Below are 17,663 nucleotides of genomic sequence, written 5' to 3'. Positions count from 1 at the left end.
TGCTCAGTTCCACATGGAGTGTCACAATTGGTCCAATTTTCCTGAAATGTTTTTAAGTGTCATGTTTTGCACAAAGTGGCTGCTTTGCGGTTCTCTAATACTCGTTGCAGGCACTGAGTTCTTAATTAAGGCGAATACGGAGTGATTGGCACGAATCAAAAATAAGGCAAAGAGTTTGAAGTGCCCCGCATTCTTTCCTCTGTGTAAGTTTTCCTGTATGAACAGGTATTCAATGCTGACTAAATGTGTTGTCTCTGCGTTTGGCATAGAATTTCTTAAAGTTCTCTTAAGATCATATTAAACCTGCCACACTGTGTACCACCAGCAACTAATCCAATCCAGAGAAACAGTTTTATTTCAGAATTTTTCATTTCTGTACATACACAACACAGGACACACTCATACTGTGTTTCAGGGGTGGGAGAACCCAAGTATCTATGTAACTGTGTCACATAATACAATGTAATTAATGAATTTAAATAATAAATAATTAAAAAAAATATATGACAATTATAGTATAATAATGTGGCTAAAGTATTAAGATGAGTTGTTAATCATTACTTAGCAGATTATAACTTTAGCTCAGAGAAAATAACACCTTACTTATGTAATGAATACTATTACACTTGGGCTAATGTAGTGGTAAGTTAATTACAGACTATGCAGCTGATTTAGTTTCATTTACCTAAGGAGCTGTGCTGACCCTGTTGCAAATTAATTACATCTTCAGTAATCCATTCTAATTTATCATTGTCACTTGCAGCATTATGGCTCTTAGCAAGAGTGTAGAGGTTTTCCTAATGCTAAAATGTGATATATTTTGCAACTTGAGTCATTAAAAACACATGACAGCTAAAACCAGGTAAGATTAAATTAGGTATGGAACATTAGGGAACTTCATGCTTCAGAAATTAAATGAGTGTAAGAAAATAAAAATGTGTCACAATCATTCAATCCAGAAAGCAGCCTCACCTATATTTTACAGCATTTTTGCTATGAAAAATGCTTTGAAATATACAAAACATATGTGACACATTATCATTCCTTAGGACACATGAAGCAGTTTTTAAATATTACCATGTTCTAAAATTATTAGAAATGTGCAAAAGGGTAGTGCACACATTTACATATTTATACATTAAACAATTTGTGGAAAAAATGCAATCTAAGTCAATTTTGGTGTAAAGAATTTTGAAATCCTTGGATGCACATTATGAAAAACGTATGCGTGGATCTTGCTTTGCTAATGAGATTATCTTTTAGCTGCACTTTTCCTTGAATATTTAGAAATGCAATCAGATCTACACAGGAGATTTTTATTCATGAAAGGTAATTTACACTGTTTATTTTTGTCAAACACTGAGATGTTGTCAGGGTCAACGTGAGCAATATTCCTAGCTGGTGGAGTGTCCATGACCTCAGACACAGCAGAATTGTCCTTCATTGAGAGCACATGATCCTATAGTGCCCCTATGGACCTGGGGCATGTCAGTGGATGTGCATAGTAACATAAATTACAGTTTTCAGGCTTCGAACGCCCAGATTCTAGCAGAAGGCAGGTAGAGGTGACTTGAAAACAATTTGCAACATGTCATTTATATTAAATAAGAACACGTAAAGAGTAAGAGTGGTGGTTAGAGAAGGCTCTTGAAGGGAAGAGGAGCCAGAGGTGGATGGCAGGTAGCCTTCTGAGGGAAGAGTCAGGAGAGGGCTGCTTGCTCAGAGAAAACAGGGCGGTTGATGGCCTCAGCAGAGCAACAGAGTCAGGGCAAAGAGTTCAACACAGATAGTCTCTAGCGGGGAAGTGGGAGACAAGGCCAGATGAGAACACAACAGCAATTTGCACTTCCTTCTAGAGGAACGCCTGGCCCCTGGAAAGGTAACTAATGAACAGGAGCGTGGGCCTGTGGCAGCCAGACCGGAAGCTGAGGGAGCAAGGCCAAGCCATAGCCCTGATGGCACCAAGAGGTGAGGACAGCCTGAGAGAGTGTAAAAGCAAGAAAACTTCTATGGAAGTTTAGAAAAAAAAATGAGCAAGATTCCTTGATTAATGGAGGAGATTTGTGAAAATAGTTCCCAGAACAGATGTATTCAGGTGATACAGAGAATAACGTTCATCTACATGATGATTGGAATCATGAGGAGAAGATCCAAAGGAGATCCCGAGAGGAGGGAGCTGCATGGAAAAGAATCCTGCTCTTCACCAGCTTTTGATCCTGATAGTCACTACCTGGGCAGGTGGAGTGGAGGAAATCGCCTACACGTGATTTAATCCCCCCCCAAGGGGGTCGTGAAAGACCAGGCTCAGGAAAGTATGGGTTTGCAGAATCTCATCAAAGTAATTGTATATAAAAAAAAAAAAGGTCCAGGAAATGGGACACTTTTCAAGTTGGGTTTGTGAAGAGCATCCAGAATGACAGCTGATTGACTTAACGTCAAAGTCATCATACTCAGGGAAGTGTTATGAGTGGAGTTAAGCAGAGGAACAGAAGAAGCTGATGGGCATTGGGTTGGTAATGCTGTGACAGGTAAAAACAGTTATTTTACATGCAGTAATTGCTGAAGAATAAAGAGTTCCTTTAAGAATTGATATATATGTTCTGTGGTCCTCTTTAACCAAATACTATATTTAATTGATTTAATATATTCCATTCACTTGTGTTTTATTTCAATATTTTATTCTGAGATCAGAATATTATTTGTCAATAATAAAAAATCTGGGAGTGAGGGTTTAGCTATAAGTGGTTAAGTTGCTCATATCCCAGGTGTCGCTGGGTTCGATTCCTCACTAGAGCTCTGGACTCCAGCTTTGTGCTAATGAGACACTGGGACACAGTGGTGGCAGCTCAAGGAATGAGGATCTAAAGCTGGGAGATTGGGCTTGATTTCTTGACTTACAGGATTGGCCCTGGCCACGCTAACGTTTAACAGCATCTCGCTTCTGAACCAGCAAATGGATATTTTCTCCGTCCCTCTCTTGCTGCCTCCTTTACAAACACACACATTAATTAAATATACTGTAAGTTCACTAAATTTTCTTGAAAGACAAATACAGAGAAAAGTAATTTGTAAAAATTATATTTAAGACTGGACATTTAAGATATAGAATTTTGTGAAAAAAAGACAATTAAAAAACGTTGTAAGTGGCTGCTTAAACAGTTATTTTTTTCAAACCCATTAATCATGTAAAAACAATTTTATTTCATTCCACTATTTGAAAGCTAATATCCTATGTTTTCAATTTCTCAAAAGCAGAATCAAATCTCATTTAGGACTCATGCAAAAGCTGTTGTTACAAGCAGGAAGATAGAATTATATTTAGAAAAATAGAATTAGACTGAGACAAATCTGAGTAGCAAAAACAGAGCTACCTTAAAAAAACTATATCTGATTTATAATAGAGATATAAGTGAAATGAACATGTAAAGATTTAAAACAAAGGATTGGTGGTATTTATCAGTTTTATGTAAATTAGGACTAGCTAAAAGTACCTCTATCTTTTTCATCAGTCGGTAAATATTATTAAAATTTTTTATGGTTAAGATACCTTTTTTTTTGAACTTTTAGTGAAGTTACAGGAAAATGAGAAGAAAAGGCTGTTAGCAAGAAAATCTGATTGTTAACTACTCCACTAGCCTAGAATTTATGATTTGTGAATTAAGCAGTCATATTTTTTCCCTACATAGGCAGAATAAGAGGCTCTTAGTGACTGGCTAAGGCTGAAAGACATTAAATCATAACCACACAAATACTTATTTGATAGCATATTTGGGTGATAATATATATGGTGTTGGAAAAGTCCACTTGTCTTTGTCAGGTTTCTTGCAGACTTGGAGAGGAGTCCCACGTGACTCTGCTTTTAGGCAAATTTTGTTTTCCATGCTGGCTTCCATGTTGCACCCAGTGTGGAAAGCTCATGTGCTCCTGGGTGTGTCCAACAGAACCCAGAGGGCTTTCCACCTGCTGTTGTGATGCCTGTTGTCTTGCGTGTTTCTGCTCACAGTGCTGATTCTGTGTTGAAGAGGGGCCAAATTGGAACTTACAAGGATGACTAACTGCTGCTACAAAATCAATACTCCATGTAGGGGAAACAGAATTGGGCTGAGATGGTCTTACATGAGCACTCTTTAGTGGCTGAGTGTCTATTGATGTCAACAAGCCAAGCATGATTTATGTTTGTGGAAGCATTTTCATGGATGTAATCCATGGGCCTTTCAGACCTAACTCCAGACACCTAGGATGAGGGGAAGATAATTCATAGGTCTTAATTCTGCATAATTCTGCATATTCTCAGTTGTGAAGATCATCACTGTTGCATTTAGCAAGAAATGGATCTGCTTAAATGTTTCATTAACATTTATTACGGTTGAAATACTAAGTCACAGTGTTATGGCTATCGCAATTTGCCTCAAAATGAGTCTTATTTTTTTTCAAAAATTAAATTGAAAGATAATCTGCATGTTACTGAATTTGGTTTGTTAGACACTAATGCTTTAAGTACAGATTAGTAGGATTTCTGATATATGTCCTAATATATTTCATATGTATTTTTGGAGAATTAAATGTGCTTTACAATAAATAAAGTAAGCAAGAGGCATGTGCTGTTTAAAGGCAAGCACATTAATTTACCTCATCTTTGCTTTTTGGTAGTTCTTGCCCCATGCGAGGCAAGATGCGTGTATATAAGACTTTGTATCCATTATACTGGAATTCACACTTCATTCTCGCACCACGTTCATGTTACAGTCAACATAGTGACTGTCACACAGTATTTCTGGAGCAGGTAAATGCACATACTCAAATACTGATGACAACTGGGAAATGAACTGTCCCGATAATCTAGCATGTACCTTTGTAACACTAAGATAAAAACATCATCACAATTCAGGAAATGTGACAACTCCATTATAAATACTAGTTAATTCGTCATTTATATATAACTATGTATTACTAATCTTTGCCACTAGTTCTTCCACAAGCAAAGATTTTGGGATTTAACACTCCACTCGATACTGCACATGATACTACTCCTATTTTTAAGGTGATGTGTGTTGCTCTGGTTAACAGTATATCGCTGGGCAAAACAAAATCATTTATAAAGTGACTAAATGACCATTTTGTGGAGCAGCTACCAATAATTTGACCATATCTTTGACATATTAAACATGACATCCTTTCTGTGCCCTGGGAAAAATGAGTATGTTTGAACAGAGAGGTCACGGAGAAGGATTAAGCTGTTAGGAGAGTGTGTTTTACAAGCATTTCAACCCGAAATTGATCTTCCTCTGCAAAGTCACAAGTTGTAAGACCATGACGCACTAGGTCAGGGTTCTTACGGGGTCGGGAAAGCCATAGCTATCAACAGACCTCAATGGGTGGAAGATATGATTAACGAGCCATTGCCTTGAGAGCTGTGGATGCCTATGGAGTTAAAGTGCAAGCTAACATGAAGGGAAAGATCATGAGATGAAGCAGAATTTGTCACGAGCAGCCAATGCACCAGCACAGATCACGGCCTTGTGCAAAACATGTAAAACAATGCACAAGATCAAAAATAGTCCCCATCCCGCATTAAATCTGCAGCCAGTTGCTTCTTCCCTGTCACCATGCCCTACATCTTTTCATTGAAATAACTGTCACTGTCTGAAATTCACTTGCTTTTTGTCCTACGCCAGTGGAAACCTACACCATATGGAAAACGAACATTTGCTGTCTGCATTCCCCAATGTTAATTGCAAATGTACCATCCAGGTATTGAAGAGTGCCTCATGCATATGTGAATACTCACAGATATAACAAACAATAGAGCTTAGATGAATGAAAGAAGAACCCAGAAGAAAGCACAACAGAAGATCTGAATTAATATGTCCGACTAAAATGGTCCTAAAACACACTGAGCCCCACTAGATCTCCAATCACCGTTTAAATGATTCAGCAACAACAGCGATGGAGGTGGGAAGAGAATAATTGATACAAACATTTAAGCTCATGTGAAGCATCTTGGGCGAGTCTGAAGGCTGTCCCCAGTCTGCTACATGTCTGAATTAAGGAGAAGAAAGCATGTAGACACTCCCAGTCTCCCCACATGCTGGAGGTAAACACTGCTAACGACGTGAACTTACATATCTAATTACATGTATGTGTGCCACATTTATAGGTTTGTAAAATATGGTTTTAGAGAAAAAGCTATGCAATGACATTCTCATTTCTCACCACCTTCATCTCTAGCATTACATTTTGGGGAGTTCTTTCCTGTTAATCTTTTCCAAATTAACAAGCTTTCAGCTTCGTCCAAATTGTCTGTCCTTAAACAGAACAGGGGAAGGTGAGGCTTTTCCACACCTTTCTCCCCCGTGGAGTGAAATTTTTAAAATTGAACTAATGTCCCAAAGAATATTCATGCTTTAAAATTTTAAGAGATACCACCAAAATATTCTCCAAAATATTGTTCTACTATATGAGTCTGTCACACAATAAAAAGTCATCCTTTTTTTTTTCTGCATATGCACAGAAATGATGTGTGCTTAGTCTTGGTAATTTTTTAGCCATCTTAAAGGTAAAATATAACTGATTACTTGATTTTCCATTTCATCTTTTATGAAAGTATAAGAGCCTTAAAATAAGGTTTTAAATTTTAATTATTTCTTTTGGTCTAGTTTCTATTTCATGTTTTTTTTTTTGTTAGAAATGTCATACTTTAGATATGAAACCTGATGTTTATAATTTGGGTTTAGAAAATTTTCTTTGACATTAAACTGCTACTTGGTTTTATCAAACAATTGTTTAACAAGAGGTGAAGAAAAGTTAAATACAGTTTACTTTTCTAAATGAGCTCTAGATTTTCTGTTTGCTTCACATTTCCCTTACATTAAGATTAAACCTTGTGGCTAAATCCTTGCCTTGCAACTGCCAGGATACCATATGGTCACCGGTTCTTGTTCTGGTTGTTCCACTTCCCATCCAGCTTGTTATTTGAGGTCTGGGAAAGCAGTCAAGGACGGCGCAACGCCTTGGAACTCTGCATTCACGTGGGAGACCCAGGAGAAGCTCCTGAGTCCTGGTTTCAGATTTGCTTCACTCTGGCTGTTGCGACCACATGGTGGATGACCCAGTGGCTGGAAGATCTTCCTGTCTCTCCTTCTCTCTGTAAACCTGCCTTTCCAATAATAATAAATAAATCTTTAAAAAAAAAACCATTAAATCCTAGTGGTCTGCATGTTGCTTCTACTTGTATTTCTAGTTGACCTGATGTGCATTTTACATGGATATGAAGTAAAAATGTAAATTATTTTTTTACTCAAATGTGTTCAAGAAATTTGTTGTGTACTTTCCCTTTATTCAATGATCTAAAATTTTAGCACCTAGGAAAGAATATGTTGCACAAACATCTGTACATTACTTATTTTGGTTTACTTTCATATTTTGCTTACTTAATTGTGTGCCATCACGCTCAAGTGCAGTAACATATGTATGTTCATTTAGTCCATAGCAAGGAACTGACCACTGGAATACACTAAATATTTCAGAGAATTATGGATTTATTATAGCCTGTTTTAAGTAACGGTTAATTAGGAATAGCCATCAGTGATCTCATGAGAATCTTCAATGCAAGGGGCCGCACAATGTGACATCTTTCCACAAGGATAGAAGAGGAATTACTATTCAGGTCTTACTTTGAAACTTGGCCCAAGATTACTAATTTTTCATCATATTACCTGATTGTCATTCTCACTAAATGTAAACCTTGGCAATGAATAGGCTTCGGATGGTGTCATTTTCCTTAAGTTGGTTGACTTTCTTACTAAATATTAACCTTGGTATAGCATAGGTTTACTGATACTGTCGACTTAATTTTGTTCAAATCAACATAATAACTGTGCTTTAAAAGCGATTTTTTTATACAGATGTCCAGTGTTTACTACCTTTTACTGCTTTATTAATTTCATTTTAGTTATTTTACCACAGAATTATGTCACTTTCAAATAATAATGAGCGTAAGAGGCTCTTCTGTTTCCATCTTGGTGTGACACCACAATTGGGCATTGCAAGGATGATGAAAGAATCCTCCTGTTCCACATGATTTTACTTGGATCACCTCCTGGACGCCACAATTCATAGGGTACTAATTAATTTTCTTTTTGAAAGATTTATTTTTTTATTCCTTTGGAAATCAGAGTAAGAGAGACATCTTCCATCTACTGGTTCATTCCCCAAATGGCTCTGATGGTCCAGGCTGGGCCAGGGTAGGTGGAACCCAAAATTATTTTTTAAGCATTTATTTATATGAAAAGCAGAATGAGAAGGAAAAAAAGAGTGACAATAAGTAAGCTGTTGCTGCTGCTGCTAGTCAAATACTCACATTGCCACAACAGCCAGGATTTTATAACCAGACCAAAGTCAGAATCCGGGCAGTATCAGATCTCCCCCAGGGCCACGGAGGCCCAGGTGCTGGACCATCCTTCTGCCTTCCAGAGGTTTTGGCAGGGATTGAACCCACATTTCAATAGGAGTTTAACCTTCAGTTCCCCAATACTGATCCAGAGGAAGAATCAATTGAATGAACATTATCCATTTTGTTGCTTCTGCTGTGTCTTTTGATTTGGCTGTATGCTGGGAGCAGTGGATCTCATAGTTTGATGCCAGACAACAACTTCAGGATTAGCTGTGAACTTGTAAGAAATTCAGATACTTAGACCCCGTCCCACACCCACTGACATGGAGAACAGAGGTGTGTGGGGGCCAGCAGTTTGCATAGGTAAAAAGATTTCTTTGAAAGGCAGCGTTAATATCCAGAGAGTGAGAGACAGATCCAGATCTACTGTCAGCTAGTTCACTCCCGAGATGACCATAACAGCTAAGGGCAGGACCAAGCCAAACCTGCGAGCTGGAACTCCCTTTGCAGGTGCAAAGACCTACGCACGTGACCATTCTCTGCTGTTTTCCCCTGGGCTTTAGGAAGGAGCTGGATCTACAGGAGTGCTTTAACCTGATGCAGCCCACAAGCCAGTTTCAGCAATCAACATTTTAACAAATCCTTTAGGTGACCAATAGATACAGGCTCACAGTTGGAACCAGTACCATAGATTTGCTCTCAATTCCTCTTTGGTAAATTTCAACTACTTACGCATAGGTGGAAAATGTCTCATTTCTTTCTTCATTACAAAGTTTATTGCCAGAAAACACAGATGATAAAATCATTCAAACATTTCTGATGGCTGTGATTTTGTATTTATTATCTCTATGTTTTTTTCTGTTGCAAAAATAATCTTTCCAAGTGTTTGTGTGTTCTAGTCCTTTTTTTGTTTAGAAAAAAGCATTGGTTTTCTACGGTGCTATTATTTTCTATATTTGCTGAGTTCTCTAATACTTATTTATTCTTTTTTTGTCTTATGTCTTTTTCCTCTTTCTTAATTTGAAAATTGTGTTACTTTTATATATTAAACATAATAAAATTATTGTACCTATAATATTTTTCACATATACAGGTTTTCCATACCTTATTGGTTTGGGAGTGTATTTGTGAGCTGCCATCTAGTGTTATTTCAGCTTTTATTTCTGTTGCAGCTGAAAGGTTATTGAGACTAATGCTTAGGTGTAAAAATTTGGGGGCCAGCATTGTAGCTCAGCAGATTAAGTAGCTGTATATGTGACGTGCTCAGCCCATCTGTGATTACAGGCGGAGTCCCCTCTAGCCTGCTTCCCATCTAGGGTCCTGTTGATGCTACCAGCAAATGTCATCTGCAGAGGGCCTCATCACTCCTGTCCCTGTGATTCCTTTGGAATTCCTGGCAGCCAGCTTCTGCCTGACACAGTCCTGGATGCTACTGCTGTTTGGGGGAGTGAATTGTGGATGGAAGATCTCTGTCATTTTTGTCTTTGAAATAAATAAACAAAATATATGCTTTTTGTTTAGGAAATCCTCACATTTCTTCATGTTTTGGTGTCTTCCAAAACATTTGCTTTTCTGGTGGTTTGCTATGATTTCCAGTTTCATTGCAATGCAAAGAGCTTATCATTTAGAATCTCTACATATTTCTAATTGGTTGTTACAATAGATTATTATAGCATGTAGGTGCTATGTGTGTATTCTTACAAAATTTCCATAATAGATTAGTTTATCATTGTCATCATTTTGGTTTACCGTTATTAACATTAACTTTATTCTTCCATTGCTTGCATTAATAACATTTCTCAGGTGCTTCTATTTAAAGATATTTCTCAGGAAATTGCTTCTAGGTGCCAGCATGGTGGCTCGGCGGGAGTGGCTGGTGCTCTGATCCGGTTACCTGCGAATGTGCCTGCAAAGATGGCCCAGGTGTTCGGGCACATCCTGCTCACTCTGGAGGCATTGCCATCAGAACCGGAGGAACCGACAGGTGGTGTTGGGTCCCAGTGGGTATCTGAATAAATCTGATTTGGAAAACTTTATTTTTGGCCCCCTTCGTCCCTCACTCCCTCACTCTCTCTTCCCATTCTCCTTTCTCTTTCTGCCTTCATCTTTCGTCCTCCTCCTCTTCTCCTTGCTCTTTCCTCTTCTCTCCTCTTTCATTTTTTTTAATAATCCTGAAGTACACAATATTGTAAGCTATTATTGAACATAGAATGTTTCAAAGCAGAATTCCAAACCTTCTTTATCTTGATTCACAGAAACATTATGTTTATTCACTAATATTTTCCTATCTTCCCCTCTTGCTGTGTACCCTTTGAGTCAATGCATTTTAAATGCTTTTGACACATATAAACACAATCTAGTAACAATTTCCATGTTACCGGCTTTTTGTCCGAGAATAATGTCAGCAACATCCTCAGATTTCACCTGTTCTGAGGATCAGTAATATTCAGGAACACGCCTAGCCGCATTATGAGTCTCCATTCACCTGCTGGTGTGCATTTATGTCGTTGTCTGCCTCGTTCTCCTTGCTTCGTGTAGCACTGTCTCAGCATCGCACATGCGCTGTCTATCGGGAATAGCGCTGCAGTGAACAGAGCAGCGCTGACATCCCCTCCGTAAGATTGCCTGAACTTCTGCCGGTTTCATTTGTGATTCGCGAGGCGATGCCACCTGCTTTTCACGCAGGCCGCAGTAGTTTACACTCCGATAGCGTCAGAGCAGTGGAGAGGACAGGCTCTACATTTTGCCTTGATGGTTTGGAAAAAGCCGCTCTAACAAGTATGCAAGGGATTTGTCACTGTGGTTTTGATTTGCAGCTCCTTGATGATTACTGATACTGTTTTTTCTCTTCCCTGTTTATATTTTAAATATTTCCTCTGGAGAAATGGGTACTGAAGCCCTTGTCCTTATTGTAACTGAATTAATAGTGACGTTGCTGATTACTTTTTGAAGTTCTTTGCACATTTTTTCACTAACCTATTATTAGACATAGAGTTTACATGCATTTTCTCATTCTATAAATGATCTTGTCACTTGATTTTCTCTTTTTTATGCAGAGTTGCAGAATCTTATTTTTTTAAAGGTAAAAGTTACTAATTCCTTAGCAATTAAAATTTTGAAAGCTTTCAACTTTAAATCATTTACATCCAGTGTAAGAATTTAAAATAGATGAAGTAAAAATTCAGAATTTTGATTTATAAACCAGTTAATATAATTGGATTCTTCAGACATCCCATTTTTTGTAGTTCTACCACTGTTATCGAGACTATAAAAAGATAGCAGTAAGTATAATAATTTCACCTTTTTACAATACAGAATTCTAGGATATTCTATAAAACGTATGAGTATCTTATCATAAATCATTCTAAGGTTCACTTCAATGATGAAAATAATTAAACCAATTACAAACAATACAGCCTTTTCCTTTGTTTAACACATGAAAAATTTATCAATTGTTGATACTCTGGGTATAAATATATTAACAAGATTGATATTTTCCATTAGAAGGGATGTTTCCCCGACAAAGAGATAAAAAATGAATTATGTATAATCTATGAATATTCATTGAATAAATAATATCACAGAGTGATCAACCAGGATAGGTAAATAAAATCAGGGGGAAATCTTACCACGCCGATGGAAAAGTAATTATTGATGATACTGTAAGGCACGGGGTCTCCTTTCTCGTCTTTGTCGTTAGGGATGACTTCAAACTTCCACCGGTCCAACATCACTTCTGTGCTGCTCTCAATGTCTTTGAGGATTTTCATCAGATTCTCACCTTCATAACCTAATGAAAAAGTGTATCTTGTAAAACACATATATCACTAGATGGCAAAAAGCCTATTAGTGTGTGTTTGGGTATGTGTATGCATGTTTGGGCGTGTGTATGCACATTTGGGTGTGTGTATGTGTGTATGCATGTTTGGGCGTGTGTATGTGTGTTTGGGCATGTGTATGTGTGTTTGGGCGTGTGTATGTGTGTTTGGGCATGTGTATGTGTGTTGTTCTAAAGTTATGGAATGCATTTACAGCAGGTTATTATCATCACTCATACTCATGCCAAGATCACATTCTTAATTTCAACCCTATTTCTCCTTTATGGCGCCAATAATCAGTCTATTTAAATACCCAATGCACATTTCCACTGCAAGCCCCCAAGAGACTTGAAAACTACAAATTAAAAGTGGAGTTGGCTCCCTTTAGAATGGGAAGCCATCAGAAATGAGAAATCCACCCTGTGAAGCATGGCACTACCTCTTCCTTTATACAGATTAGCTATGTACTAGGTGATACATACAGTGAAGCGCAAAATGTGTGATGACTACAAAATATAAACATGAAGGAGTTAAGTATTATTTCAAATAAGTAAATCTATTACAGTGTAATTTAAATATTTATATTGGGAATATTCATAATAGTGCCTGGCACATTATTAAATGGTTTAAACTTTAAAATACTTATATAGATATAAGATTTTTTTCCAAGATTTTTTTTCTGAAGATTTCTCTTTTACTCAAGGAAGTTAATAATAGAGCCTTAGGGGCACAACAGGTGCATGATAACTACTAAAGACAAGCTCATCAATTCTTATGTTAATGCAAAATAAATAAAAATTAAAAAGATTAAATGCAATTCTTTATATCTCTTTCACCCTCCTTACTAGCTTGCTTTCATTATCAATATTTGATTTATTATTTGCATCTTATTTTTAAAAGAAGCACAGGCAGGGATAAGCATTTTGGGAAGTGGGTACAGCCACCTTGTGGGATAAGTATATTTCCTCAAGGAGAGATGGGTGGAGTCCAGCATTCTGCACATCCCAATCCAGCTTCCTGTTAAAGCAGGTGGACCCCACGTTGTGGAGTCCCTGTAACTCGTACTGGAGACACAGAAGTACTGGCTCCTGCTAGGGTCTGGCCCCGTCCCAAGCATTGTGGCCATTTGTGGAGTAAACCAGTAGATTAAATCTCTCTCTCCCTTTCACTCTCCCTTTTGACTTAATAAATCTTTTAAAAATTATGTGGAAAAGTATAAGTGATAGCTTCTTCAAACACATCTTTGAAGGCATATATTTTCCACATTGAGTGAAATAAAATTATATGCTTACATATCATCTAAATTCAATTGTTGTTTTACAATAAACAACAGAAATCTATGTTATTCAATCATAAGTACATTTATGTAAAATAGTAAAGGATGATGCTATACACATGCTTGCACAACCATGATATGAGTAAATTACCATGTTTGAGGTCTAATGTTGGGCTTGCTCTGAGCTACGAGTCAGGTAACTGCAGCGGAGTCCAGAATACCACCAAGTAGTGATGGGACTGTCAGCAAGAGGGAGAACCAAGAGAGCAAAGAGTTCATGGAAACTAACTTCCGCACGATCCCTTGGCTTGAATGTTTCACCCCTGGATGTATCATCAGAGCCTTTATTGCTAGAGATGAAAAGGGTACTATCACTTTAGCTTCCACTCATGGAAAAACGGAAAGAGGCAAAAATCTGTTTTAAGAATTACAACATCTGCAATGCAGAATTCATTCATGAGGCTGACACCCAGACTGTGGGCCCCATCTTAGAAAGCAGTGCACTCCATGTCCTTCCGCTGAATAATCGTGCTACTCAACTGTTGTTGTATTAAATTGTTACATAATAGATAATTGTGCCAGATTAACACAAAAATGGAAGCATAATTACTATTTATTTTCTCTTGAATACATGAATGTGTCTAAAAATCATAAAAAGTCCATGAATAAAAATCACATGAAAAAAAATCAAAACCAAATGTTTGTGGGAAGGTGTTTCATTTACAACTTTTATTACTTTCTATGGTCAATACAAACAGCATTTACCATGCAATTATCTTCAGATTTTGAATTAGATGGATTTACTGTTGTGAGAAAATGGCAAAGGGAATGTTAATTAAATATTTTTCAAATTCCCCGGGAACTTACATTTCTTGGTATTCCTTTTCCCAAAATGGTGAAATAATTTCTTGTGAAAGAGTCTACTGTTTGGGCCTGGCATGGTAGCTTAGTGCCTAAAGTCCTCACCTTGCATGTGTCGGGATCCCATATGGGTGCCGGTTTGTATCCCAGCTGATCTACTTCCCTTCCAACTCCCTGCTTATGACCATGTGGGAAGAAGCTCCTGGCTCCTGGCTTTGGATCGGTTCAGCTCGGGATATTGTGGTCATTTGGGGAGTGAACCAGTGGACTGAAGATCCTTTTTTCTGTTTCTCTTCTCTGTAAATCTGCCTTTCCAACATAAAGAAATAAATCTTCCCCCCCAAAAAAGCCTACTTATCATAAGCGAGCCAAACGATGATTAGTAAAATATTTTCTTTCACATATTTTAAGCATAAGTTTGTTACTATGACTTCCTAACATACTCAGCATATAAAATGTGCAAGTAGTTTAAGGGTTTAGGATAAGAAACTCATCAAGAGAGGCCCAAGACTGTGCCTCGGGTTGTTCACTTGCCATACCATTGCCAACACAGCCCTAGCCCAAAAGTTTTACTCTCCAGTTAGGATACAAATAATGGAATCTCTCATGCTTTCCTGTTTCCTTACCAACTTATTTTCTCCCTTCTCCCTTCCTATAACTACCTGCTACCCCATTGCTGTGTGGGCCTCCTTTCTTCCCTTCCTTCAGTCCTTTCAAACAAGATACCTTTTGTGTTCCCATCTCCCATTCCAGGCCCTATAAATGCTCTTCGGAGAGGTGTTCTGATCCAGTTCCTGGATCGTTTTGACTGCTACTCTGCATTTTCCTTCTCATTGACTTATTGTCTATAAACTATATGAGAGAATAGTCTATAGAAGAGTGGATCAAGCTATTTCTTTCCTCATTTTACATTCAGCATTTAAAACACTGTCAACACTAACTAGGTGTCCACAGAAAATTTGTCATATGCCTATACTCATGGGCTAGCATGTGTACATACCCATGGGCTAGTACGTGCACATGCCCATGGGGCCAGAATGTGCAAATACCCATGGGTTGGCATGTGTACACACCCATGGGGCCAGAATGTACACACTCACATGGGACTTTCGACCTGTGATGCCACCATCCCTCAGGAACACCACTTTTTAAAGAAATGTTTTCCAAAATGTGCATATGCTTAGTTTTCAAAATATTTTACATCAAAATAAATTATTTAACTTCATTTCCCATTTTGAATATTTGTCATATGTGTATTGGTATATGTTAAGTCCTTGCCTTGTCCATCATACATGGTACATGTTTTCATAAGACTCATTAAACTATGCCCAAAATGGATTTATCAAAGTCAAAATTTCAGCCATTTTTCTATTTTGGAATCCAATAAACGATCACACTGTTAATTTACCATGCTCAAGGAAGCATTCTATAGGAATATAATAATTGCCTTTTAATTAGTACACATGTATGAACACTAGCAATCACAAGAATCGTATGAGCAATAGTTGCATTTTCATCTCTTTACACAATGTCTTCAAACACTCTTTTATATCCTCGGTGAACACTCCAAATAGGTAATCTCTTGCTTTTGAGTTCGTCTCCAATTCTGTGGACATCCTCAGTTTGGAACTCACTAGTTGGCAAGATACTCGTGGGACAATTGCTCTCAAACGCCATTGTAAATGAGAGTTACTAAGGAGTCTGTTTAGAAAGGCAATTGCTGGGAGAGGTCCCACCCCTAGAGGTTTCTATCCAGCATGTTTGGGGTGGGTTAGGTCACCATCTTTTTAACAAGCTCCCCAAGGGTTTCTGATATGTACTGTCTCATCACTTTTCACACTATCCTGAGCAAGTTTAGATGTAAAAAACAAAAAGACACTTGATTCCTCGCTTCTCTAGCAAAGACCAGTGTTGGTCAATGATGGGTATAACCTATTAATGAATATGCAAAATACTTTAAGACTCCGTCTTAAAGCAGCCTCCTTCCCGCAGCCTGCTCCATTCACATTACCCCACTTCAGTCCCTGAGTATGTTGCACACCTTGCAGCTTGGCGTTCCCTTGCCGCAATCACCTGACCTCTATTGATACGGCTGTATTATTATCCAGCCATTAGTCTTCTCCTCTGCGCTGTTTCTTCCATGAAGGACTTCTTCACAATGTAACTTGTTTGGTTACTTGTTCATTGTTTGCAAATGGCAATCTTTCACTAAAATTTAAGGTCTGTTTTCCCACATTTTCACCTCTGCATTCCAAGTGCAGAGCATGCTGGTTAAAATGGAGTCTCAACGACTTTGTACTGATCTATTCATTCTTTTTTTTTTTTTTAAAGATTTATTTATTTTATTACAAAGTCAGATATAGAGAGAGGAGGAGAGACAGAGAGGAAGATCTTCCATCCGATGATTCACTCTCCAAGTGAGCCGCAACGGGCCGGTGCTGCGCCAATCTGAAGCCGGGAACTTGGAACCTCTTCCAGGCCTCCCACGTGGGTGCAGGGTCCCAAGGCTTTGGGCCGTCCTCGCCTGCTTTCCCAGGCCACAAACAGGGAGCTGGATGGGAAGTGGAGCTGCCGGGATTAGAACCGGCGTCCATATGGGATCCCGGGGCGTCCATATGGGATCCCGGGGCGTTCAAGGCGAGGACTTTAGCCACTAGGCCACGCCGCCGGGCCTGATCTATTCATTCTTAAAGAAGCCACTAGGGGGTCCAGCGTGGTGGTCTAGTCTTGAACACGCCTGGGCATCCCATATGGGCACCGGTTCTATACCCGGCAGCTCCACTTCCCATCCAGCTCCCTGCTTGTGACCTGGGAAAGCAGTTGAGGACGGCCCAAATCCTTGGGACCCTGCACCTGTGTGGGAGACCTGGAGGAAGTTCCTGGCTCCTGGCTCCGGATCAGCACAGCTCTGGCCGTTGTGGCCACTTGGGGAGTGAATCATCCGACCGAAGATTTTTTTTCTCTCTCTCTCTTCCTCTCTGTATATCTGACTTTGCAATAAAAATAAATAAATCTTTTTTTTAAGAAGCCACTCGTTTGTCTCTTCCTCTGTTTTTAATTTTATCACATCATTAACAGCGTTAAATTGTGTACACGATCTTGGCGTTCAGGTTTACTTTACTTTCTAAGCACACACACACACACACACACACACGCACACACACACATATCACATCACAAATATGGCAGATTTGGAAACTTGTCCTCCACTGGTCAAGTCCGCAATTGTCGTCTGATTAAAGCCAGGAACTGTATTCTTCTTGTGCACTGCTGGCTTTCCAACCTCAACTGTTGTTCAAACTGACATGGAAGGACA

At 38.5% G+C, this 17,663-nt stretch overlaps 1 protein-coding gene across 1 annotated transcript in view; it reads right to left on the bottom strand.

Annotated features, from left to right (window-relative positions):
- Positions 1-17,663, bottom strand: part of DGKB (diacylglycerol kinase beta) — a 633,251-nt gene that overhangs the window by 331,503 nt on the left and 284,085 nt on the right. Inside the window, exon 19 of the mRNA XM_036493711.2 lies at positions 12,022-12,182. Coding sequence (XP_036349604.2) covers positions 12,022-12,182 — 161 coding nt within the window. The remainder of the gene's footprint in view (positions 1-12,021; positions 12,183-17,663) is intronic.

Source organism: Ochotona princeps, chromosome 20 (assembly GCF_030435755.1).
Source record: "Ochotona princeps isolate mOchPri1 chromosome 20, mOchPri1.hap1, whole genome shotgun sequence".
Taxonomy (NCBI): domain Eukaryota; kingdom Metazoa; phylum Chordata; class Mammalia; order Lagomorpha; family Ochotonidae; genus Ochotona; species Ochotona princeps.
The sequence above is the reverse complement of the archived record's forward strand: the minus strand, read 5'-3'. Positions and strand labels throughout refer to the sequence as shown.